Consider the following 26,506-nt stretch of genomic DNA (forward strand, 5'->3'; position numbering starts at 1 on the left):
GGTCCTTGGGGCCTTGATGAGCTGCCAGATGCCCCAGCCCAACATTCTCCTGAAATACAATTCACCCTCTGGGCCAGCACAGATCAGGATTTTCTCAGATCATGGGATTGCAGGAGACTGTGAGGCTGAGTTGGCCATGCTGCCACCCTGGCAGGTTTGTGCCCACTACCTCTATGGGCTGCCCCCGATGCCTGGCTCCACCTCCTGACAGCTGCATGGCAGGACATCCTCAGTTGGTTAAAAGGTAGGACTGGGATCATGGTGGGTAAGAGCCCAGAGTCAAGGCCTTTGGAGACCCCCTGGGGGATCCTTTCCAGGGATGCAGATAAGCATGGATGGGTTGGGTGTGGCTCCTTCCATCTGGGCTCCCACTGTTCAGCAGAAAGATGAATATCTGATGAGACCTTTTTGTGTATCAGGTACACGTAATGTGTCATCTCAGTCCACCTTTCACCGAGATCCCAAGAGTCCTCTGGCCCTGATTTTAGAGCTGAAGATATAGAAGTATGAGGGGGACCAAGGCAGGTCAACTGCACACAGGTCGTGGGTGCAGAGAAAGGCTGACCCCAGGGTGACCTGAGTCCCCTGGTGCCCAATTACTCTGCAGATAAAAACACTCCAGGGACAAAGCAAGTGGGGAGGGGCCCCTAAAGGGAATGTGTGGAGTCAGAAGTCATCTGAAGTGCCTGCGGCATCAGGACCAGCCCCGGGGCACCCCAGCACTGCCTCCTCCTGGCTGAGGGAGGTCTTAACTACCAGGATCCTCAGTTTTCTCAGCTGTAAAATGCACCGAACCACCCCCACCTCTAGGGCTCTTCACAACTCAGTGAGATGGGGCACAAAAAAAAATGATGCAGGGTTGGCAGGGGTGGATGGTGGATCGGCCTGCCCTGTGCCCCCTGGCTGGGCTAGAGGAGGACTTTGGGAAGCTGTTTACTCAGGTCGATGCTGTGAGCGATGGGCCTGCAGTTGACACAGGCAGGGTCCCTCCCACAGAACAAGCCATCTTAGCGACAGAGCTTTCTCCCCAGCGAACCTCAGGCTTTCAAAGTTCTACCCTCCTTCCAAACTGCACAACATGGATGAACCTAGAAGACATTCTCCTCAGTGAATCAAGCCAGACACACAGGACAGTGTATGATCACCTTGTTGTTATATGAATCCTTGTTGTTGTTCTGTTACTAAGTCGTGTCTGACTCTGCAACTCCATGAACTGTAGGCCGCCAGGCTCCTCTGTCCATGGGATTTCCCAGGCAAGAAGAAAACTGGAGAGGGTCGCCATTTCCTTCTCCAGGGAATCTTCCTGACCCAGGGATTGAACCCACATTTCCTGCATTGGCAGGTGGATTCTTTACCACTGAGCCACCTGGAAAGCCCATATGAATCCTTCAGTTCAGTTCAGTTCAGTTCAGTCGCTCAATCATGTCCGACTCTTTGCGACCCCATGAACCGCAGCACGCCAGGCCTCCCTGTCCATCACCAACTCCCGGAGTTTACCCAAACCCATGTCCATTGAGTCGGTGATACCATCCAACCCTCTCATCCTCTGTCATTCATATCCTCTAGGATATGAATCCTAGAGGAGACAAATTAATGGACAGAGAACAGCTTAGAAGTTACCAGGGCGGAGGGAGAGGGGTCACTGTTTAACAGGGCAGGGCTTCTGTTTGAGTAACGAAAGTGTTTTGGAGACAGATAGTGGTGATGGTTGCATGATAGTATGGATGTAATTAGTGCCACTGGATTGTACACTTAAAATGGTTAAAATGGCAAATTTTATACTATGTATCAGTTCAGTTCAGTCACTTAGTCGTGTCAGACTCTTTGCGACCCTGTGGACTGCAGCACACCAGGCCTCCCCGTCCATCACCAAATCCCAGAGTTTACTCAAACTCATGTCCACTGAGTCGGTGATGCCATCCAACCATCTCATCCTCTGTCGTCCCCTTCTCCTCCTGCCTTCAATATTTCCCAGCATCAGGGTCTTTTCAAATGAGTCAGTTCTTCGAAACAGGTGTCCAAAGTATTGGAGCTTCAGCTTCAACATCAGTCCTTCCAATAAGTATTCAGCACTGATTTTCTTTTATTTTACCACAATTTTTTAAAAAATTGAGTGATATACAAAAAAACTTATTGAGTTGTACACTTTAAATGGGTGAATTGCATGGTATGTAAATTATATCTTAATAAACATTTTTTTTTTTAATTAAAGATGTGACTCTTGGCTCCTGGGTCTCTGACCGGCCAGGGTCTGAGGTGGGAGGCTGAGCCCATCGACAGAGGCCAGACCAAGGTGCCCACCTGTCCCATGACCTGGACCCTGGTGGAGAGAAACTCTTTCCATCAGTTTTGTTGATGCTCAGAGGATAGTGAGGACCCTCCCCCCACCCCCCCGCCAATACACACACTTACTCTGAGGCTGGGGGTCTGGGGGAGCCTCTAACATGGTCCAATGTCCTCTCCCCACTCCCAGAGGAGAAGGGCTTGGAGGGGCGAGGTCACACATGGATGATTTTAAGATGACAGTAGCCCACCTCTCATTCAGAACAAGACTGGAAGACAGCCCGAGTCTCAGCATGTCCCTTCTTCTCCCTGGGCTCCAGGCTCCCCATCTGTTGAATGGAGACAATGGCAGGGACTGCCCTGGACACGGGTCACCCAGCCTGGCTCACTGGCACTAAATGGCAGGGCGGCTTCCTTCCCTTCCATCACAAGAACTCAGACAACGGACCCCCATCTCCCACTGGGTGGATGCCATGTGGGCTGTGTCTGGGACAGGCCACCAGGCTAAAACCGCTTCCTCAAAGCCAGGCATAGAAGATGATCTGGGAGGTCAGGGTGTCCTTAGAGTCAAGCTGAGCAGGAAAACCAGCCAGCTTACCTGTTCCCTTCTGCAGTCATCCCCCCCCACCACCACCACCAGCACCACCACAGGGGGCTGCCAAGAAAGAAAGCACAGCTTCACCTAAGGCCACCATTCCAGATGTGGGCATCGCACAGCACAGCACACCCGCAGTGGGGAAGAGCTGGGGGAAGTGACTGACGGGCTGCACTCCGACCTGACCTCCATTTGTATTAATAACTTCAACTTGATGCACAGAGGGAGGCAGGTCTGCAGGAATTGAGTCTACCTCCAAAAAAAGACCTTTTCTGCACCTCTTGTTTTCCATATTTTCTCCAGCTTTATTGAGATACAGGGCCAGGGCTTCCCTTGTGGCTCAGCTGTTAAAGAATCCACCCGCAATGTGGGAGACCTGGGTTTGATTGCTGGGTTGGGAAGATCTCCTGGAGAAGGGAAAGGCTCCCCACTCCAGTATTCTGGCCTGAAGATCTCCATGAACTGTATAGTCCACGGGGTCACAAAGAGTCAGGCTTTCACTGACTGAGCGACTTTCACACACACACATTGAGATATGACTGACATATAACACTAAGCTTAAGGTATACAAGGTATTGACTTGATACACTTGTATGTTATAAAATGATGACCACTATGGCCTTAGCTAGCATCTCCATCCCATCAAGTTATTACCATTTTTTTTGTGGTGAGAACTATTTCAGATCTACTTTCTTAGCAACTTTCTAATAGATAATACAGAATTACTAACTATAATCATTACACTATAGATTATGTGCTGTGTTACGTGCTAAGTCGCTTCAGTCTTGTTTGATTCTCTGCAACCCTATGGACTGTATCCCACCAGGCTCCTCTTCCACGGAATTCTCCAGCAAGAATACTGGAGTGGGTTGCCATGCCGTCCTCCAGGGGATCTTCCCAACCCAGGGATCAAACCTGCATCTCTTATGTCTCCTGTATTGGCAGGTGGGTTCTTTATCTCTAGCGCCACCTGGGAAGATTATACATTATATTATATAATGTAGAGATTATATATGAGATCTCCAGAACTTACCGGAATATACCTGGACCCTTTGACCACCATCTCCCCATTTCCTCCACTCCCAGCCCCGGCAACCACCACTTTAACCCCTGTTTCTCTGAGATTGGCGTTTTTAGATTCCACATTGAAGTGAGATGGTATGGTATGACTTCACTTAGCATAATGACCTCAAGGTTCATCCACATTGTCACAAACTCTGTATTTAAACAGGCAACAGTATGGAATGCTTTTTGTATTTGAACAGAGAAAGGGTGTGGGGGATGAGGCCTCTGCTTCCTGTGACTGGTCAGGAAGACAGAAGGCAAAGCAGCACCTCCAAGGTCAGACACTCTGGCCGGCTCTTGGCTCAGCCGGCCACCTGCAGCAGACCACGCTTCTCAAAGGGGGCCCCAGCCCTGTCTCCCATCCCATCTGTTCTCCACAGTGTGACCTGGCTTTTCCTGAACCCAAAGGTAGAACTTCACTCCCCTTCAACCTGGGCCAGCTTGTGACTAGACTGAAGTCACACAACTGCGATGTGAGACCCTGAGCAGGTCAGCAAGCCAGGTCTCCCATCTGGTTCCTGGGGCACTTGACTTGGGAGAGCCAGCCCCTCCCTGCCCCCCTCCTCCAGGAGTCCTGGTGCCCTGAGACCACCGTGCTGGAGAGGACAGTTCTACAGTCCCCAGGGAACCAGCCCCATCACCCACAGAACACGTGAGCGAAACCATCTGGGGCCGTCCAGACCAGCCTACCCACCAGTTTAGAGGGGAGACACAGCATTGCCATGTACAACAGATTAGCCCAAATTCCTGGCCCACAGAATTCTGGGGACATAATAAAATGGCTATTGTCTTAAGGCACTACAATTTACAGTGGTTTGTTACATAGTAATAGTGATCATGGGCTTTCCAGGTGGCACCGGTGGTAAAAAACCCACCTGCCAGTGCAGGAGACATTAGAGACATGGGTTTGATCTCTGGGTCGGGAAGATCCCCTGGAGGAGGAAATGGCAACCCACTCCAGTATTCTTATCTGGAGAATCCTATGGACAGAGGAGTTTGGCGAGCTATCGTCCATAGGGTCACAATGGGGTGGACATGACTGAAGCAACTTAGCATGCATGCGTGCACACAAAAGTGACCATAACACCACCGTGTGACTTTAGGTGTACAACCTGACCTCTCTAGGGCTCTGTTTCCTGTTATACAAAAGGGGGTCATGGTGATTCAGACGGTAAAGAATTCGCCTGCAATCCAGGACACTTGGGTTTGATTCCTAGGTGGTGAAGATCCCCTGGAGAAATGAATGGCAACCCACTCCAATATTCCTGCCTGGATAATCCCAAGGACAGGACACAATTGAGCTACTAACATTTTTCTCACTTTGTTTTTTCATTCCCACCACCTCCTAGAGCAGGTGCAAAGTTCCATTGAGATGATGAACATACGTCTCATGATATCACAGCAGTCAAGAAATGGAAGCTTCCCTTGTCATCATCATCACCATTATTATTTTACCACGAAGACAATATAGTTGCACACATGGAGAAAGGTTCACAGCATGATCCCTCTCCTGCACAGGCAGAGTCCATCACCCAACAGACACACATCAAGAGACAATGAACATAGCCATAACTCACCATGCGCTGGGGCTGAATTGATCTTTTTTTTTTTTTTTTTAAAGCAAGAGAGCAGAGACTGATGGGTTGCTGTAATCTGCAGGTTACTCCAGAGTTGCATCATATATGTGGATTCTTTTAAAGATCACCCACACGCAAAATTTTGCTAAATCTGATTTTCAGTTTGGCAGGCATGATATTCAAATCTTTATTCAAGCCCTTTAAAGACACTCCTACGTTTTCACCCAGAAACTGTATTTCCAGATAGCCAGAGACAGGAATAACCTGACATACAGAAAAATATGTAAATTTCAAGGATGCTCGTCACATCTTTAAACACCCAAAGTTGGGATATAAGTGTGCAAGAGTGGGAGGTCTCTCAACCCTCCACCCACTGTCATCCACACCTACCATTTTTAGGAACGTGCTTGTGTCCACCCAAGACTAAGAGAGGAGGCTCAATCCTCCTTTCTCCACCACACATGCCGCTCCAACCTGGCCTGGACAAACTCTCTTTCCCATGACTTTTGCCTCCACCCCCTTCCACTGCTGACTCTGGGCACCTCCCTGGGGTCTTCTTGCCTCTCTTCGAAGTGCTCACATCCCCATCTCGACTTCCCTCCCCCAGGTCACTCTCCAAACTCCCAGAGACCTCTGGTCACTCTCGGTTCTCTCTTCCTCTCTGCCTGGAGAGGTGGCCATGCCCCCTGTCTCACCAGCAGCCTGTCTGGTGTGTTCATCCACCACAGCCATCCAGGAGTGCCAAGACCCAAAATTTACCAGTCCACCAACCCTAGAGTCTCACTGCATCTCACCGCTGAGCTTCTCCCCATAATATCTTTACTGCCTGGGATGTCTTCTCTCCGATTCCCTACTTCCCTGCTGGACTAGCTGCTCGTCTGCCCTGGCCTGGGAGCCCCTCTGCTCCCAGGCTTCAACTGGGACCCCACTACACCCTAGCTCCCATCACACCGTGTTATGATCACCTGTTTATGTCTCCTTGGTTCCAGAGGTTCTCAAGGGAGGGGCTGTACCCTATACCTCCTCTTTCCTGCATCCTTCTTCCCCACCCACACATGCACTGCAGACAATCAACCCAAGTCTGATGGATGAATCCATAGGTAGTTATTGAATAAATAACTGTATCTGTATAATGGACTATTCATTCAGTTCAGTTGCTCAGTCATGTTCGACTGTTTGCGACCCCATGGACTGCAGCACACCAGGCTTCCCTGTCCATCACCAACTCCCGGAGCTTGCTCAAACTCATGTCCATTGCAGCGGTGATGCCATCCAACCATCTCATCCTCTGTCATCCCCTTCTCCTCCCACCTTCAATCTTTCCCAGCATCAGGGTCTTTTCCAATGAGTCCGTTCTTCACATCAGGTGGCCAAAGTATTGGAGCTTCAGCTTCAACATCAGTCCTTCCAGTGAATATTCAGGACTGATTTCCTTTAGGAATGACTGGTTTGATGGAATGTTAGGCAGCCATTAAAAATTTGTTCAGGATTCCCTGGTGGCTCAGTGGTAAAGAATCGACCTGCAATGCAGGAGATGCAGGTTCCATCACTTGGTTGGGAAGATCCCCTGGAGGAGGGCATGGCAACTGACTCCAGTATTCTTACCTGGAGAATCCCATGGACAGAGAAGCCTGGCAGGCTATATAGAGTCCACAGGGTTGCAAAGAGTCAAACACAACTAAAGCCACTGAGCATGCACATACACAAAAACTGTTCACTTGGAGTAAATAATAATATACAGGAATGATCCAGCATGTTAAATATTTTAAAAGAAACAAAACTGTATTTATACTACAATCTACAGAGGGCAGTAAGAAAGAAATACAACAATATTGGAACAACGTTTGCAGGGCTATGGAATCAAAGACATTATTTTTTTCCCCTCTTTATTCTACTTTCTGCATTTTCAAACATTTCTGCAATGAGATAAAATAAACAGAGGAAGAAAATTAAAATCTTGCAAGGAGCATCTTAACATACATGCACCTTAGCTCCCAGAGTATGACAGCATGGGACACATTATGATGATGGATTGTATTTTCACAGCTTCAATAAAGAGCGTTACCTCTCCTTGGGGAAAATAGTCAGGTTTTTTTTTGTTGTTTTTTTTTTAATCACCTTTCACACTGAAAGCTGGCGTAGGAACCACTATTGTTCAGACCTTGACTCCTTCAGCCAGTTCATTCCATGATGGATTATTCCTGAAGCAGACAGGCTGGCTAGGAGGTCTGCAGAGTGAACACTGTTGACAGGAGGTATATGCCCCTCTCCTAGTAATCCATCAGCTGTCTAAGCATTTCTGCAGTGAGCAACTTGACTTATTTAATATTCTCCAGTTGCCACTTGCAACAAAGAGGATGCTGACTCCAGTTCTCGACCCATGGTTCACCATCACCTTGCCCTCGACATGTGGAAGGGCCACACAGGATAGACACTGCCCATCTGGCATGAGTTTAGGGAGACCCCACTTTGCAAAACTGTGTGGAACCCTAAAATGATCATGCAAGCCAAAATCACTCAAAGTGATCTTAATAATCAAGGTGGAAATTAGAAAAGTTTCATAATCTTTGAAAAACTTTTTTAAAACCTTAAAAATTCTCTTCTTGATGGTTATAAATGTATAGGGAAGTAGAAGAGTAAAACTACTATTTTATGTAGTACCCAGTCATGTAAAACACTAGATACACTGAGAATTCATGTTTTTTTTTGTTTTTTTTTTTTAATTGTATCTAGACTAGTTTCAACAGTGCTGGCTCCCTCTGCTTGTTGGATAACTTATGACGCTGGGCAAGCATCTTTCTATGCCTTGGAGAATTGCCTTTCTAAGTTTAGATCAGCTTCCAAGATTCTATTCTCTGCACCTTCAACGTTGTGAAATATCTTTAAGAGTTCCTTTAACATGCAGTATGTTGCCAGTGTCACCTCCCCTGAGACATCTTAATTTTTTTTTTTTTTTTGGTCACAGGCACTTGCCTTCATTTATGTCAATTATTTCAGCTTGACTTAGTTCCCCTGGCTATACAGAATTTCGAATGGTTGCAACTTCAGCATTCCCAGAGTAGGAGATTTCCTCTATAACTGCATTTATATTCAATCCAAATTCTTCTTCCAGCATTATCACTTTTCTTTTCTCTCTCTTTTTTCTGAACAGCATCTTTGTGGGCCAAATTCCCTCTTTTGACTACCCATTTTTGGAAAATGTCATGTGGGTTTATCACCTGGAAACAAGGAGTCACCATCACTATATGTTTTGCTGTCTGTGTGTGAATTCACAGATCCACAGGGACCAGTGACAGACATGGAAAGAAACGACTTGGTCACCGATCACGATACTCGTATGATATTTACTTAGTGATCCTTGGGCTGGAGAGCAACTGGCAACGCTTGTTCTTGATGCAGTTACTCACAGTTACCATTCAGTGGTAGCTGAAATCTGGGCGGTGTGGTTGGGGGACTGGCATTATTGAACTAAACTGTGGTACTGAAATCTGTACACACTGGAACAGTGCAAAGTTAAGATTGCCTATACCCAGGGAGTGTGGCCAGGGGAAGTGTGGCATTTGGGGAAAAAAAAAAAATTTGGACTGCTCTGGGATTGGATTTGAAGATATGCCATTTGTTCACTGAGTCATTCAAATGCACAAATAACTCAGCACCTAGGAAGTACAGGTGGTACCAGGTGTTGAGTTGTGTACAGAGGAAGCAGGCATGTCTGAGATATGTATCTGCTGATGTTGCATGAGACAAAACTCCAGGTCCTATGTTTCAGAAGGGCCAGGTTCCCATCCTGTCTTATGATCTGAGCTCAGTCACCCCTCCTGACTGGGACTGGGAACTAAGGTTCTTCAGTTATAAGGAACAGAAATTGACTCAGGTTAACATAAGCAAGAAGGAAGTTATTGGAAGGTCCTGAGGGAGTCACAGAATATAGGAGAGCACAGTAGCTGGACAAGGGGCCTCAGAAGGAGCTGGACAGGACTGGGAATTCAATTTCAGGGATCTATGACCATTCCAGCTACCTGTTGCTGTGTCAAACTGTCTCAAAACTCAATGTCTTCACTGAATGAAATGAGCACTGCTGCTGCTGCTGCTGCTAAGTCGCTTCAGTCGTGTCCGACTCCGTGCGACCCCATAGACAGCAGCCCACCAGGCTCCCCCATCCCTGGGATTCTCCAGGCAAGAATACTGGAGTGGGTTGCCATTTCCTTCTCCAATGCATGAAAGTGAAAAGTGAAAGTGAAGTCGCTCAGTCATGTCCAACTCTTCGCGACCCCATGGACTGCAGCCCACCAGGCTCCTCCGTCCATGGGATTTTCCAGGCAAGAGTACTGGAGTGGGGTGCCATTGCCTTCTCCAGAAATGAGCACTAATTCCTTTCAATCTAAATTCTGGTCCATGTCTTCAAACAGAAACCATTTATTTTGCTCATGGGTCTGTAATCTGAGTAGCTCTTGGTGCTGATGGCGTCACCGCTGAACAACCTGCCCAGGATCTCTCAGCTGATGAATGGTGAGGAGGGATCCTGGAATCAGAAAGGGGCATGCCTGGGGATTCCCACCACCCAGACCACCAACCATCAGCATCCAGTCCTGTCACAATACTGGGGTCCAGACAGGGATTATGGACAATAGGGTTTAAACTGTAATTCTTTACAAAATAGTAATGACTGTCTTCAGCAAGTCAGGGGGGAGGACTGCTCTTCTTCAGAAAAGATTCAGGAGACAGAATAACCAAAAGTAGATGCAAGACTTTAGAACCTGGGTCAAACGAACCAACTATAAAAAAAAAAATTTTTTTTTGAGATAACTGGAGACATTGCTAAGATAAACTAGAATTAATCAGTGTTTGTTTATGTTGCATTGAAGTAGAACTGATTCATTAACATGGACCAGAATTTAGATTGAAATAAATTAGTACCCATTTCGTTTGGTGAGATAGTGATACTTGGTTATACAAAAAAAATGCCCTCACCTTTCAGAGGCACCTGCTGATGTAGAGGTAAAATAACAGGGGTCTTGAATTCACTTAAAAAAATTATTTTATTTGGCCTCACCATGCAGCATGCAGAACTTCCCAGATCAGGGATTGAACCCATACTCCCTGGATGCACGGAGTCTTCACCATTGGACCACTAAAGAAATCCAGTACGTAAAAATTCTTAAGCCAAGGGACTTCCCCGATGGCCCAGTGGCTAAGAATCCATGCTCCCAAGGCAGGGGTTCGATCCCTGGTCAGGGAGTTAGATCTCTCATGCTGCAACTGAGTGCATGCCACAACTAAAAAGATTCCGTGTGCTGCAGTTATGACACAATGCAGCCAAATGAATCAATAAATACATATTCTTCAAAATTCTTAAGCCAAAAAAATGGGACGGTAAATGAAGAAAGTACAGCAAAATCTTGAGAGTAGCTGAAAGGCAAGGGGATGGGTGAAGAACAATCGATATACAATTTTCTCTACCTCGGTACATATTTCAAAGGTTTTGTTAAGACTTTATTGAAATTGTGAAAAGAAAATCAGAAGCTGATAATGACAGTACAAGTAGCTCCCTTTTACAGAGACGTAAGCACAATATGCACATGATTGCACTTAATACAAAGCCCGGGTGGCAAGCACTTCCCACCCTGCTTCAGGGATGGGGAAACTGGATCAGAGGCTGAAGAACCTACCAAAGGTGCCCAGCTGTGCCAGGAGCAGAGCCCAGGCCTGGCAGCCCCTGGAGTCAGGGCTGCAACCTCAGCAGCGTATGGGGGCGGGAGGATACAGGAGGCCACGCTGGTCCAGAGGAGGCCCAGTGGCTGCAGTTGGAGATCCCATCTCTGCTTGGGGCAGCCGGAGCCTCTGAGCAGCCTTTGTTCTGCCTCAATGTGCCATTCAGCCCAGGGTTCTTGAGGACAATGGGTCCCACTGTGCAAAGGGGCAATGCCCATCCTGGGCAGCACAGGAGTCCCAGGTGGGTCCTGGTCCCCAGGCAGGCTGGCAACTACAACCGAGGTTCAGGCAGAGAAGTCCAGATTCTGTCAGGGGACAAGCACATGTCACTCTGCACATGCTGCGCCTTCTGCTTAGAATGCACTAGAATGTATCTCAATATACCACCACTCCTGACCCAGGAAAGGCTGCTCCGTTCAGTGCCAAAGCACCTGTCTTTCACAGTGCTGTGATCACCCCCCACCACTCACCCTGCAGTGGAGGGGACCCCTTCTCCCAATGACCCATCTGGGTTAATTTCACCCCTACGTGGCTGGGACAGGTGAAGTCCTAGCTGCGTGTCCAACATGAGCACTGTGCCAGGCAGTCCTGAGTTCAAGTCAAGAGACCCCTTGAAGCTGGGTGGAGAGCCAGAACTGAATGGGCCACCTGTCACTGCTCTGTTGGTCCGACCAGGCAGTGTGGAGATCAGGAGAGTGAGTTCTACGGGCAGATGGCCAGCATTCAAACCCCAGCTTGGCCCTTTACAAACCAAGTGACACTGGGCAAATGCCCAAGCCTCACCTTTCTCCTTTGTAAAATTCAGACAACACACACACATACATTGGGGTTTGTGGGGATCCAATAAGATGAAGCATTTAGCATCACATTTGACATACAGTATGTGCCCAATAAATGGTCAATCATAATAATGACTCAAAATCCTTCAAGCTAGGCTTCAGCAGTATGTAAACAAGAACTACTTGATGTGCAAGCTGGGTTTTGAAGAAGCAGAGGAACCAGAGATCAAATTGCCAACATTCGCTGGATCATGGAGAAAGCAAGGGAGTTCTAAAAAAACATCTGCTTCATTGACTACGCTAAAGCCTTTGACTGTGTGGATCGCAACAAACTGTGGAAAATTCTTAAAGAGATGTGAGTACCAGACCATCTTACCTGTCTCCTGAGAAACCTGTATGCAAATCAAGAAGCAACAGTTAGAACCAGACATGGAACAACAGACTGGTTCAAAATTTGGAAAGGAATATGATAAAGTATATATTTTCCACCCTGCTTATTTAACTTTTATGCAGAGTACATCATGCAAAATGCCTGGCTGGATGAATCATAAGCTGAAATCAAGATTGCTGGGAGAAATAACAACTTCAGATATGCAGATGATACCACTCTAAAGGCAGAAAGTGAGGAGGAACTAAAGAGCCTCTTTATGACGGTGAAAGAGGAGAGTGAAAAAGCTGGCTTAAAACTCAGCATTCAAAAAACTAAGATCATGGCATCTGGTCCCATAACTTCATGGCAAATAGAAGGGAAAAAGTGGAATCAGTGATAGATTTTATTTTCTTGGGCTCTCAAATCATGGAGCAGGAAATTAAAAGATGCTTGCTCCTTGGAAGGAAAGCCATGACAAATCTAGACAGTGCAATAAAAAGCAGAGACATCACTTTGCTGACAAAAGTCCACGTAGTCAAAGCTATGGTTTTTCCAGTAGTCATGTATGGATGTGAGAGTTGGACCATAAAGAAGGCTGAGCATCGAAGAACTGATGCTTTCAAATACTGGAGAAGACACTTGAGAATCCCTTCGACTGCATGGAGATCAAACCAGTCAATCCTAAAGGAAACTAGTCCTGAATATTCACTGAAGAACTGTTGCTGAGGCTAAAATGCCAATACTTTGGCCCCCTGATGTGAAGAGCCGACTCACTGGAAAAGACCCTGATGCTGGGAAAGATTGAAGGCAAAAGGAGAGGAGGGCAGCTGAGGATGAGATGGTTAGGCAGCATCACTGACTCAGTGGAAATGAATTTGAGCAAATTCTGAGAGATAGTGGAGGAGAGTAGTCTGGTGTGCTGCAGTCCGCTGGGTCACAAAGAGTCGGACACGACTTAGCAACTAAACAACAACAATAATGGCTATTATGTTTGCTTCACAATTGTTTAATGCTGAAGACCAGGTGAGTAATTCTGCCTGAGGGCTAATTGGTGAGGAGACCTGTGTTAAGTAACAGGACTCCCCAGGGCACCATGGGGCTAGTGGATTCCTCCAGCAACTCCAGAGTCCATCTTGAACCTTCTCACTCTCTCAGTGGCATCCAAGAACCTGCAAGAGATGGACCCACACTTCCAGAAGGACACAGCCTGACTTGTGTCCACAAAACTAAACCAAGAGCATGGAGCTCTATAAATGGTGCCTTCTGGGACCTGGAGCATTTGGTCCAGGACAAGAAGACTGGGGTGGCGGTGTCAGGTGGGCAACAAGCCATCCTAGAAATCAGGTCACAGAAAGCAAACTATTCTGCATGCCAACGGGGAGAACTAGGGGTGCAGAGTATAGGGTCTCATGGAAATACAACGTCACCATTTAGAGCCCAAGAGGACCAGGTGCAAGGTGGGTGTGAGCACCTGAGTGATGCTTACCAATAATGTTCTGACCACTTGGCAGTGTTCAAGGCTGGCTGATCCATCCTTCTTTCTGCAAGCCCTCTCTCTCCCTTCCCTTCCAGGATTCTCTTGAGTCTGTGACTCCAGAGTCTTCTTGTTTTATCTTCTAGCTGGGTGGCCAACAAGAATTCTCATTCTCTGTCCCTTAGATGTTGGTGCTCTGGCCTCAGCTCTCTTGCTTTGTTCCTCTTTCCCCCACCTCACTCTCCCTGCCCAGAGACATGGGTATCTTCTATGCCTAGAGCATAGTGGGAGCTCCAGAAATATTTTGTTGAAGGAACGAATGGGTAAATGACCCTGTTCTTCAATGTTGTACATCTGGCATCTCACCTCCCTCTGGCACGTAAGGGGATCAGTAAATGCCTGTTGTTGAACACAAGGGGAAAAGTGTTCAACCTCATTGGCATTCAGACATACATTAAAACAAATATTTTTTTCATCTATGATCTCTGCAAAGGTCAAACAAATTAGAATACCCAATGCTGATCAGCATGAGATAAAATAGAGAAACTTTCTGGAGAATAATTGGGCAGTGAGTGTCAAGAACATTAAGCACATTCATAATTTCTACATAGAGTTGCACGTGCAGGACTCTCTCTGAGCAAAATTATTTCAGATTTAGGGGGAAGAATGGGAATAGGGTGTCTTCTAACATACATAGCATTCCTTCCCTTAGTGTTAGTTGTAAAAGAAAATAGGCAGCCTAATTATCCAGCAGTCAGAGGTGATGATTTGAACTATGACATCTCTCAGGGGAAGAGTGGGCAGCCAATAAAATGATGGTATTTGGAGGCAAGGCTGATGGAACCAGTTACACACCCCTCCTCCCTGCTAGGACTTGAAAACACACAAGGAAGATGGACCAAAGGGAAAAACATATCTTTCTTAATGGTAAACTCGGGGTAGGGGGGAGATGAGCTATGGACCCCTGCTCCACTGCCCCTCCTCTTGGGCCTGCGGGCAGCTGCTGCTGCTGCTGCTGCTAAGTCACTTCAGTCGTGTCCGACTCTGTGAGACCCCATAGACGGCAGCCCACCAGGCTCCCCAGCCCTTGGGATTCTCCAGGCAAGAACACTGGAGTGGTTGCCATTTCCTTCTCCAATGCATGAAAGTGAAAAGTGAAAGTGAAGTCGCTCAGTCCTGTCCGACTCTCAGCAACCCCATGGACTGCAGCCTACCAGGCTCCTCCATCCATGGGATTTGCCAGGCAAGAGTACTGGAGAGGGTTGCCATCCCAGAGACAGTTCTAAAGGCTGGTCTCTGAAACAAGGGAAACATAGGCTTCTTCTTGGTGGAGCAAAGACCTTTAATACTATAGCTCCGCCCAGAAGAGAAAAATTGTCCAGTAAGCGACAAAGATGGGCTCGATAAAGGACAGAAATGGTATGGACCTAACAGAAGCAGAAGATATTAAGAGGAGGTGGCAAGAATACACAGAAGAACTGTACAAAAAAAGATCTTCATGACCCAGATAATCACGATGGTGTAATCACTCACCTAGAGCCAGACATCCTGGAATGTGAAGTCAAGTGGGCCTTAGAAAGCATCACTATGAACAAAGCTAGTGGAGGTGATGGAATTCCAGCTGAGCTATTTCAAATCCTCAAAGGTGATGCTGTGAAAGTGCTGCACTCGATATGCCAGCAAATTTGGAAAACTCAGCAGTGGCCACAGGACTGGAAGAGGTCAGTCTTCATTCCAATCCCAAAGAAAGGCAATGCCAAAGAATGCTCAAACTACCGCACAATTGCACTCATCTCACATGCTAGTAAAGTAATGCTCAAAATTCTCCAAGCCAGGCTTCAGCAATACGTGAACCGTGAACTTCCAGATGTTCAAGCTGGTTTTAGAAAAGGCAGAGGAACCAGAGATCAAATTGCCAATATCTGCTGGATCATCGAAAAAGCAAGAGAGTTCCAGAAGAACATCTATTTCTGCTTTATTGACTATGCCAAAGCCTTTGACTGTGTGGATCACAATAAACTGTGGAAAATTCTGAAAGAGATGGGAATACCAGACCATCTGATCTGTCTCTTGAGAAACCTGTATGCAGGTCAGGAAGCAACAGTTAGAACTGGACATGGAACAACAGACTGGTTCCAAATAGGAAAAGGAGTACGTCAAGGCTGTATATTGTCACCCTGCTTATTTAACTTCTATGCAGAGTACATCATGAGAAACGCTGGGCTGGAAGAAACACAAGCTGGAATCAAGATTGCCGGGAGAAATATCAATAACCTCAGATATGCGGATGACACCACCCTTATGGCAGAAAGTGAAGAAGAACTAAAGAGCCTCTTGATGAAGGTGAAAGAGGAGAGTGAAAATGTTGGCTTAAAACTCAACGTTCAGAAAACTAAGATCATGGCATCTGGTCCCATCACTTCATGGGAAATAGATGGGGAAACAGTGGAAACAGTGTCAGACTTTATTTTTTTGGGCTCCAAAATCACTGTTGATGGTGATTGCAGCCATGAAATTAAAAGACGCTTACTCCTTGGAAGGAAGGTTATGGCGAACGTAGATAGCATATTTAAAAGCAGAGACATTACTTTGCCAACAAAAGTCCATCTAGTCAAGGCTATGGTTTTTCCAGTGGTCATGTATGGATGTGAGAGTTGGACGGTGAAGAAAGCTGAGCACCGAAGAATTGATGCTTTTGAACTGTGGTGTTGGAGAAGACTCTTGAGAGTCCCTTGGACTGCAAGGAGATCCAATCAATCCATCCTAAAAGAGATCAATCCTGGGTGTTCATTGGAAGGTCTGATGTTGAAGCTGAAACTCCAATACTTTGGCCACCTCATGCGAAGGGTTGATTCATTGGAAAAGACCCTAATGCTGGGTAGGATTGGGGGCGGGAGGAGAAGGGGACGACAGAGGATGAGATGGTTGGATGGCATCACCGACTCAATGGACATGGGTTTGGGTAGACTCCGGGAGTTGGTGATGGACAGAGAGGCCTGGCGTGCTGCAATTCATGGGCTCGCAAAGAGTCAGACATGACTGAGCGACTGAACTGAACTGAAGCGACAGGGTCTCACTAGTTCCACCAATCACAAAAGCCAAGGGAGGCAGGGTCAAGGATACCACCCTCCTCGCTACAGCAAAACAGGACTATCTATAGCATTTGCAGAGGAGCCTGGGGGGCTACAGTCCATGGGGTTGCAAAGAGTCACAGGTGACTTAGCGACTAAAGGACAACAACTCATAGGGCATCGAATAATCAAGTCTTTGAGATCTTCCCCAGCCAGGTGGTGCAGTGGTAAAGAATCCACCTGCCAAAGCAGGAGACGCAGGTTTGATCCCTGTGTCAGGAAGATCCTCTGGAGTAGGAAATGGCAACCCACTCCAGTGTTCTTGCCTGGAAAATTCCATGGACAGAGGAGCTTGGCGAGTGGACTACAGTCCATGGGCTTTCAGAGTCGGACATGACTGAGCGTCTGAGCATATTGCATTTGTGGGGTCTAGTGCAAAGTGAAAATGCAGAGGATAAAAAGCAGGAAAAGTATCACTAAAGGTACAAAAATATAAAGCTTTCCATTTTACCCATGACTGATCTTAGTTATTTGCTATTTAATGACAGTTGAAAAAAAAAGTTTAAATTATTAACATGGATTTTATTGCCCATTCTATTGTGTAATTCCAGCTTTACATGCAAATAGAAGAGCATTGAACTAGAATGCAGAATCACTGAATTACACAATATGTATCTGGGAGGTCCTACAGGCATACGTAGCTTGTTCTTATCACAGCAGTGAGAACACTGCACGTTTTTATTTCGCCCTTTGACACTTGTGTGTTTTAGGCACATATCTCTACCCTCAGTGATGAATGAGGGTTGAAGGGAACAGGAACTATGGTCCGTCTTTCCCCTTCTTTTGATGTCATCATTTTCAGAAGTAATAACTAGCTAGACCAGGGATGTCTCACGAGTAACAAAGGTTATGTTAGGGTTCCTTGGTCCATGTGCTTCTTAGAATGCCACTGCCTCCTTCCAGCATTCAAAACAAGTTCTGGTTCAAAAAGAAAGCATGACCTCTCTGGGCTGTCAGTGCCTCTGTTTACACCATCATGGACATGCTGACGGGTACCAACTCGCAGAATTCTGGTGGCCCCAGGATGCTTAGAAGCTCGGTGATATTCCAAGTGACCCCAGGTAAGTGTGATACGGAAGCCGCTTAAGGAACAGTGGAGTTGCTTGTTGTATGTGTCACTTCTGTTCACCGTCATGCTCCACTATCCTATCAAAGGTCACTCACAAAACACGGGTTTAAGGACACAATTATTAAAGGTTTCAAGGTGGGGACAGTGGAGAATTAAACCAAGGATAGGGTTCTTGGTCCTTCTGAGCATGTGAGCATGGGGCCTACCTGAGTTGCACGCCCAGAAAACCAGTCCTTCAGCAAAGCGACTGGAAAATTCTTATAACCTCATGCTTAATGAGAAAAGTACCCTTCAAAATGGTTTATATGGAAAGATCAAGCTTTTATTAAAAACAGACATTGGCATTTGCAAAAGATGGGAAGGAGCTATGGCAAGTGGTTAACAATGTTTATCTAGAGGCCATTCTTTTCTCTTTATCTGCATTGTTACTCTATAATCCTTCCCATTAAGCCCCAGCCTTTCACACAGCCATGCTTCCAGTCTCAAGACCTAACACACCTCTCAGTGAAACATCCCTTAGCTATGCTGACTTTAAGGATTAAAGACCAAAAGCTGCAGCATGTAAAAACAACCAGGAGATGATGTGGAAGCATCATGTTAGCATTTGATTTCCATCTTGCAGAAAGAAAATGAGAAAACCCCTACTTTGTGACTGCACCAACCTTTAAGTGAGGGCTGGCCTCCACGACAGTTTGAGGAAACTGGTAATAATAATAGCCCCTGCCCAGAGTGGACTGTTGGGAGTCCATGTGGCCTTATGGAATCCCAGGGCAGGAAGCAGTGTCTGGAAACTGAAGCTCAGAGAGGTGATGTGACTTTACAGGGGACAGCCACTGGTGTCCCATTTCAGCCTCCCACCCTGCCCCCACACCAGAAGTGGAAACAACATCAGCTCATGAAACCCCAGGAAAGCTTATGAAAGGGACCATTCTAAGTGGAAGCAAAAGGAACCAAGAGTTCAAAAATCAAAGGCCGGCTCTCCTGCTTTCCCTCTGGGCTGGCTCAGGTCACTGTCAGACATAACCTCCCCTCTCAGCTCAATTTCCCTAAGGCTGGAGATGAAGTTGGGTCAGCCAGTCTGACAGTTCTATGGGCTGTGGGTATATTAGTCATTCAGTTGTGTCTGACTCTTTGCAACCCCATGTACTACAAAGCCTGTCAGGTTCCTCTGTCCATGGAATTCTCCAGGCAAGAATACTAGAGTGGACTGCCATTCCCTTCTCCAGGGGATCTTCCCAACCCAGGGATCAAACTCGGTCTCCCGCATGGCAGGCAGAGTCTTTACCATCTAAGCCACCAGGGAATACGCAGCTAAGAGCTAGTCTGACTCCAACTCCTAAAGAACAGACATTGTTATTTATGGACAATATCTATTAAGTCCTGACTGCACCCCAGGCCCTGGGCTGGGTACGATCACATGCACCCAGCCATTTAATGCCATGAGTCCACTGAATGTATTCCATTCACAAAGCATGGTGGGGAGTCCACAGAGAAGATGCAACAACATCAAACAGTGGCACACCCCTCATCTCAAGTGATCTGCAGAAAAACTTGGAACAGAAACTAAGGCTCCTGCCCAAGATTACAGACCCAGAGCAGACCTCACTAGGAATGCAGGTCTCCAGACCCCACCAGGAGCCTAGGTCTCCTGACAGCAGATCTTGGGATCCCTCATGTGGCTGGAAGCACCAGGAGGGGAAATCAGAACTCTGCAACATTGACTTGAGTGCGTGAAAGAGATCAAAGAGGATTGCCAAAACAGAATGCAAAAAAACCCAGCCACCTCCTGGTTTTAAGTATCTTGTGTTTCAGTTGTGAGTGACAGGGCAGCCTTTCTGTTTTCCTGACAGTCAGTAAAAACTATATGAGAAGGGGTGCTGCTAGCTGTAGCTAACAGAGACTTGGCTTCAAGTTTGAAGCAATGAGTAAATATAGCAGCTTATGGAACTGGAAGCCCAGAGGTGTGGTGGAGATTAGGCCTGGTTAATCCAGGAGTCACCAACATCTCACTTCCTGTCTACTCTGACAGCAACTGTGTTGTTGGCTTAAGACCAGCTTTCACCATGGTCTCAGGGCAGCTGCTGGGGGCGGGGGCTTCCGTGTTCCATCACAAGAAAGGGACCAGCTTCCTGAAGCTCTTTCTACTCTCCACTCAACATTCAGGAAGGACTCCCATGTTCCTTCTCGAACCAGTCACTGCAAGGGGGAATGGAAGTACACTGGTTGATCCCTGCCTGGCCAGACCCAGACACAGAGAAGGATGTGCTCGGTAAATGCTATAGCATGAAAGAGGATAAACATATTTTTTAGATCCAGTCTAGCCTAGAAATGTCTATTTAACTCACCCTAAAGCTGAGTCCGGGCTTCCCTGGGGGCTCAGTGATAAAGAATCCACCTGCCAGTGCAGGAGACTTGGGTTCAGTCTCTGGGTCAGGAAGATCCCCTGGAGAAGGAAATGGCAACCTACTCCAGTATTTCCTGGGAAATCCCATGGACACAGGAGCCTGGCAGGCTATAGTCTACCGGGTTGCAAAAAGAGTTGGACACGACTTCAAGACTAAACAAACAAATGAAAACCTGAGTTCTAGGACTGCAGCAAGAGAACATAGCCAGGAAGAGTCCTTCTTGGAGTCATATCTGGCTCTTGAGAAAAGTCTAAACAGAGACTCCTTGGCATTCTCTGATCCCTGGGACCCCTTTCTCTAGGGCTCACGTCCTTCCACTGTCCTGAGAACCTTAACTGTACTGCTCTCCCCCAACACACATCCATTCTGCAAAGTTCTCTGTGCTCCACGGTGACACATGTCCATGCCTAGTGATCAAAAGGTGTGAATGACTAACAAAACCTAAACTCTTCCCAAGGTATTTGGGATTTTACAAGAGAAAACTGAGGAACTGGGCTCCCACTGGTGAAGATGACATTTAACTTGAGACCTAAAGGATGAGAAGGAAGAGCAGGAGGTGGGTGTTCCAGGTAGTGGATGCAGCGAGGTCAAATACCTTGAGAGAAAGAAAAAAATGCCCTGCTTAAGGACCAGGAAGTAGATCACAGTCACTGGGGTATTGTGAGTGTTTGCAGCCAAATGACCAGCTGGAACAGGGTTTTGTACACCTGGCACTTTTACAAACTCCCAGCATCCATTATTTGCTTGTGAAGCTCCTCCAGGAACAAGACTTTTAAATTCTAACAGTACCATGTATAAAATGCTTCCAATAGGCCAAAAGCACTGTGCCAGATGCTGTCTATATTAGCATAACCACTGATATTCCCAACAATCCTTTAAGACAAGTCATTATTACTTCTCTGCTTAGAGGGGGAAAGTGAAGCTCAGAAAAGTTTAGTAACTTGTGCCTGTTGCACAGCACATGAAGATTCAGAAGCAAGACTTGAACGCAAGTCTGTCTGACATCTGAGGCTTCCCGGGTGGCTCAAGTGGTAAAAGAATCTGCTTGCAATGCAAGAGCCACAGGAGACATGGGTTCGATCCCTGGGTCAGGAAGATTTCCTGAAGGAGGGCATGGCAACCCACTCCAGTATTCTTGCCTGGAGAATCCTCATGGACAGAAGAGCCTGGCAGGCAACAGTCCATGGGGTCACAAAGAGTCAACACAACGGACTCGACTGAGCATGCACATGTGCTGTCTGACACCCAAATCTGTGACCTGCTCTGTGCTCTGAGCACAAACTATGGGCAAGATGCAATAGCAGGAAGGTCTGTTTCCATGCAGGGTGGTCAGAACTCTCATATAATTCTATTAATTATTGTTATTGCATTCTTGACTAGACCCTGTTCTCTGAGGGCAGGAACTCTGAATCCTGTTCCTTGCTGCATCCCTAGGACCAGAGCCCTATGCCCTGCACACAGTGGCATTCAGTTTGGGATGTGGACAAAGGCTAAGCCTCAGTTTCTTCATCTATAAAATGGGCATGTGGGGGTTATGCGGAGGTCCTGTGAGGCCTCAATACATAATGGGTTCTCCACACACGTAGGCTGCTAGTTCACAATTTGTAGTTCTGGGGTCAGTCCTTCATCCACCATCTCACCTGTGTTGTGCTGTGCTTTGGTCGCTCAGTTGTGTTCAACTCTTTGCAACCCCATGGACTGTAACCTGCCAGGCCCCTCTGTCCATGGGGATTCTCTAAGCAAGAACACTGGAGTGGGTTGCCATGCCCTCCTCCAGGGGATCTTCCCAACCCAGGGATCAAACTCAGGTCTCTCACATTACAGGTGGATTCTTTACTGTCTGAGCCACCAGGGAAGCCCACCATCTCACCTAACACCCACATAAACCCTAAAACTTATAGGCAGGGTGGTATTATTCACTCCCATTTCACAGATGGGGAAAGAGATTTGCCCACATAATGTCTACCCTTCTAGAATACAGGCTGCCCGGGGGCAGCACCTGTGTCCAGTACCCAGGGCTAAAACACTAGTAGGTAGTCAGTAAATATTTGCTGCATGAATGAAGAATTAACAATCATCACCTCTTACTCTGATAACTACACACGTTTCCCTTGTTCCTCCTAAGAGCTAGTGAATTCATGAGAAAAAACGGGGAGAGACAGGATAAAGAAGGACTTAGGGTTTGCCAATGTCCACAATGAGTCAGGCAGTGCTTTTTACTTTAAGTCACAGAGTCCAGCGCCTTGTTCCAGCATCCTCCGTGCAGAGATGAGAAAGCAGAGGCTTGGTCCAGAAAGCCAGATCAGGATGACCTGCCAAGATCCCCTCTCCTGGCTCCAGCCAGACCACTGGGGCACCTGCCAGCAACTCAGCAGCCTTTCACCTCTGCCTCTCAGCAGGCTGCCAGCAGAAAGAACACCCAGGAAACACACTGATCCTTCCTCGGCCTCTCCAAGGCCGGCGACAAAGGACCCTTTTCAGATGCCGTGGACCCCCCGCTTCCCCAGGAATCCCCTAACTTGAGGCAGAGCCCTCAGCTAGCCCAAGCAGCCCTGCCCCCTCTCCCTACACACACCTATCAGCAAAGCGTGACTCAGCGCTTCTCCTCCGGGGAGCGGGGAGCGCCACTCTCCAGCCTATACTCCGCCCAGGTCACACACCCAGCCTCAGCATCCCTGGGTCGGGACGCCTGGGAGCCCACCTCGCGCTGGTCCGAAGCTCTCCAGGTCTCCGCAGGGCTCCGGCGACGGGCTCCTGGCCTCATTTCCGGCGGAGCCTGGCATCGGCGCCGGCTGGACAGCGCCCGGAGTCGAGTCACCACCGCTCGGAGCCCACACGGGTTCCTGACCCGGGCTCCTACGCGCCCCAACCACGCGGCACGCAAAGCCCTGGGCCCCTCCCACTGAAGCACCCACCAGGGGACCTCTTGCTAAAACCCAGCAACACCTGCAGCCAGGCCGGCAGCCCCTAGGGAAGACGCAGTCAAGCCCCTTAACCCGGGAAGGTCTCCAGCACCAGGGTCCCCACCAATGCAAGCCGACACCCCGCGCGGCCGGCCCTTCCCCATCCGCAATGGAGGCTCCAATCCGCGGGCGCCTGGCTAAGGCCTGGGAGCTTCCCCACCGTTCCCTGGACAGGGTGGAGCCGGGGGACCCTTGAAGTTACTACTGGCTTCATAAGAAGGGGTCGCTGACCCTCTAGATCCCACCAGCCTTGGAGTGGGGAGTAAGGCCAATTTAGGGGATTTCCAATGCAGGGCCCGTTTGGGGTAACAGGTCCCACCCACTTGGGGGTTCGGACAGTGTAGGGTCAGCTGTTCCTGTCTCATTTTATTCACCAGGAAGAAAAGATCCACCCCAAACCAGCCGCCTTCTCTCACCCGCTAAGGGACCTTGTTTCTGGGCGCAGGGAAAGGCGGAAAACCACGAGCCTCTGGGGCAATCCGGCCACGGAATTTTTTTTTTTTTTTTCTCCTGGGTCGCTCTTAGTCTCCGGGGAGTGAGCAGCCTAGAAAATTCTGCCGGGCTCTGGACTGTGATGGAAGGGCAAACCCAGGATTTTAAGACACTAAATTTGCCCGGGATGTCTTCACCAGAGTAGCCGCAGAAGTGGCCTTTACAAAAAATGAGGGCCAGGGCCGATTCGGGGTGCCACCAGGCCTAGAGGCAGAAAGCTGCCCGCCGGAGGGCGGCTCGGAGGAGGGCGCTGCCCTGTCCGGCTACCGAGCAGCAGGAGACCGGCGCCCTCCGGCTCCCTCCCTCCTGGACCCAGGCGGGGGTGGGGTGGGGTGGGGTGGGGGACACGACACACAGCGCGCGGTCCAAACCTTCGGAGGGCATTCGGTGCGACGGCATCCCCACGCCGCGGCCGGCCGGAAGGGGCCTCAGACAACACGTACGTTACCTTCAGTCACATAGCTGTGGTCCCGCAGGAAGCTGTGGTTAATTTTCCGCGTGTCCGTGTCCTCGCCCATTGAAGGCCGTGCCCGGTGCCCTGGGCATGCCCCGCCGCCGCACACCGATGCAATCCGCAGAGGTCGCGCCGGGCGCGCGGGCCATGCCGCCGCAGCCTAGCAGAGGCACGGGCCGCCGGGGCCCCGGAGGGCGGGCATCGCGCGACCAGGGGGCGGCCGGGGAACGGGCGAGGGCGGCCGAGGCGGGCGCCGCGGTCAGGCTTGCGCGCGGCGGGCGGGCGGCGGCCGCGGGTGGGGACGGGCCGGCTCCCGGGCGCGCATCCCGGCCGGCGGTGCGCGCTGCGTCCGTGCGCCCCAGCGGCGGCGGCTGGGGGCCGGTGCGCCTGGCTGCGGCGGCGGCGGCGGCGGCGGCGGCGGCGGCGGCGGGAGGGGACGCGCGCGGCGCTGCGCCGACCGAGCCGGGGCCGAGCCGGGCTGCGCGGACTGGGGCCGCCGCCGCCGCCGCCGCTGTCGCAGGCCCCTCCCTCGCACCGCCCGCTCCTCCGCCCCCGCGGCCCGCGCCTCCCGCCGCGCGCCCGCCGCCCAGCACCCTGCAGGTGGAGCCGCGACCCCCGGCAGAAGCTGCCTCTCTGCTCTGTCAGTCTCACGAATGGACACGGACACCTTTGGTCCCTGGGTATGCCAGCGGGCGAGGGAGGAAGATGACCAGCTGGAGAGAGGCACTGGGCAGCTGAGCATTTGGGGGCCACTTTGCCTGCCCAGTGGCTCAGACGGTAAAGCGTGTGCCTGCAGTGCGGGAGCCCCGGGTTCAATCCCTGGGTCGGGAAGATCCCCTGGAGAAGGAAATGGCAACCCACTCCAGTATTCTTGACTGAAAAATCCCATGGACGGAGGAGCCCGGCGGGCTCCTTCGTCCATGGGGTCGCAAAGAGTCGGACACGACTGAGCGACTTCACTTTTTTTGCGTGCCCAAGTACTCCTGGTGTGGAAGGGGGAGCTTCAGAGGTGTTGGGGGCGGGTAAATGGATCTACTTCTGCCCAACCGCACAGACACCAGCAGGCCTTCTTAGGTGTTCAGCAAAACCTCTTTGGAAAGGGAGAGACGGAAAGGTGCAGACTGCCCCCCGACGGTACCAGAGCTGAAGGGGCCCTTGGCCTGAAATAGGGCGTCAAGACTCAGGTGGGAGTGCAACTGGTCTCTCGAACCCCTGCAATTCTGTGATGCTCTCCTCCTCTCAACTGTTTGGCGGGGGCGGGTAGGGGGACTCCAGGCGTTCCCCAAACTGCAGTGGAGGCAGAAGGGGCCAGAAGAGGCCAGAAGGCAGGAGGCTGGGGTTATGGGAAAGGCTGGGGAAGGTGGAAGCCACCTGAGGTTTCTGGCTGGGGAGTGAGAGGGAGTTTCTGAAGCTAGAGCTGGGCATTTATTCCTTAGAAATACACAGAATAAACCTATAAGGAGGTGAAAGTTCCTCCCCACCCCCACCAGCACCCTGCAGGGCATAATTGAAAGGGCAGGACCCAGGAGGAACTAGGGGATCTGCCAACATCCCCTGGATGCTGAGTGACCTGGGGCAGGTCCCCCACCTGTCCCCTACCTCAGCTTCCTCAACCACGCCCACCTCTTAGCACAGGTATGCAGATTCAGTGCAAGGACCAAAAACGCAGGGACCCTCCGGATGTGAAAAGTGAAAGCGAAGTCACTCAGTCGTGTCTGACTCTTTGCAACCCCATGGACTGTAGCCTACCGGGCTCCTTCCTCTGTGGATTTTCCAGTTAAGGATACTGGAGTGTGTTGCCATTTCCTTCTCCAGGGGATATACCTGGGTCTCCCACATTGCAGGCAGACACTTTACCTTCCGAGCCACCAGGGGAGGGAAAGAGGCTGACATCTGTGCCCTCTCTCACCCACCAGCCTGCGCTGCTCTGGCCCCATGCACCTAACACCAGAGTCCCACTCTGTCCATTCCCCTCTCACCTCTCTGACTCAGTACGGAAAGTGGTTGTGTGCTCAGACACTGGAAGATGGACAGACTGGGTTCAAGCCCTAAGAGCGAGGGAGCCCTGGGCAAGCACAACCTCACCTGTTGAATGGATGTGATCACAGGGCTAGTGTGGCCAGTCCATGCTTAGTAG

At 49.3% G+C, this 26,506-nt stretch overlaps 1 protein-coding gene across 1 annotated transcript in view; it reads right to left on the reverse strand.

Annotated features, from left to right (window-relative positions):
- Window positions 1–24,882, reverse strand: part of PPP2R2C (protein phosphatase 2 regulatory subunit Bgamma) — a 158,644-nt gene extending 133,762 nt beyond the window's left edge. The window contains exon 1 of the mRNA XM_081496801.1: window positions 24,364–24,882. Within this exon, the coding sequence (XP_081352927.1) occupies window positions 24,364–24,433 (70 nt within the window). The 5' untranslated portion in view covers window positions 24,434–24,882. The remainder of the gene's footprint in view (window positions 1–24,363) is intronic.
- Window positions 24,883–26,506: the final 1,624 nt, after the last annotated feature.

Source organism: Giraffa tippelskirchi, chromosome 1 (assembly GCF_054371585.1).
Source record: "Giraffa tippelskirchi isolate mGirTip1 chromosome 1, T2T-mGirTip1v1.2.pri, whole genome shotgun sequence".
Taxonomy (NCBI): domain Eukaryota; kingdom Metazoa; phylum Chordata; class Mammalia; order Artiodactyla; family Giraffidae; genus Giraffa; species Giraffa tippelskirchi.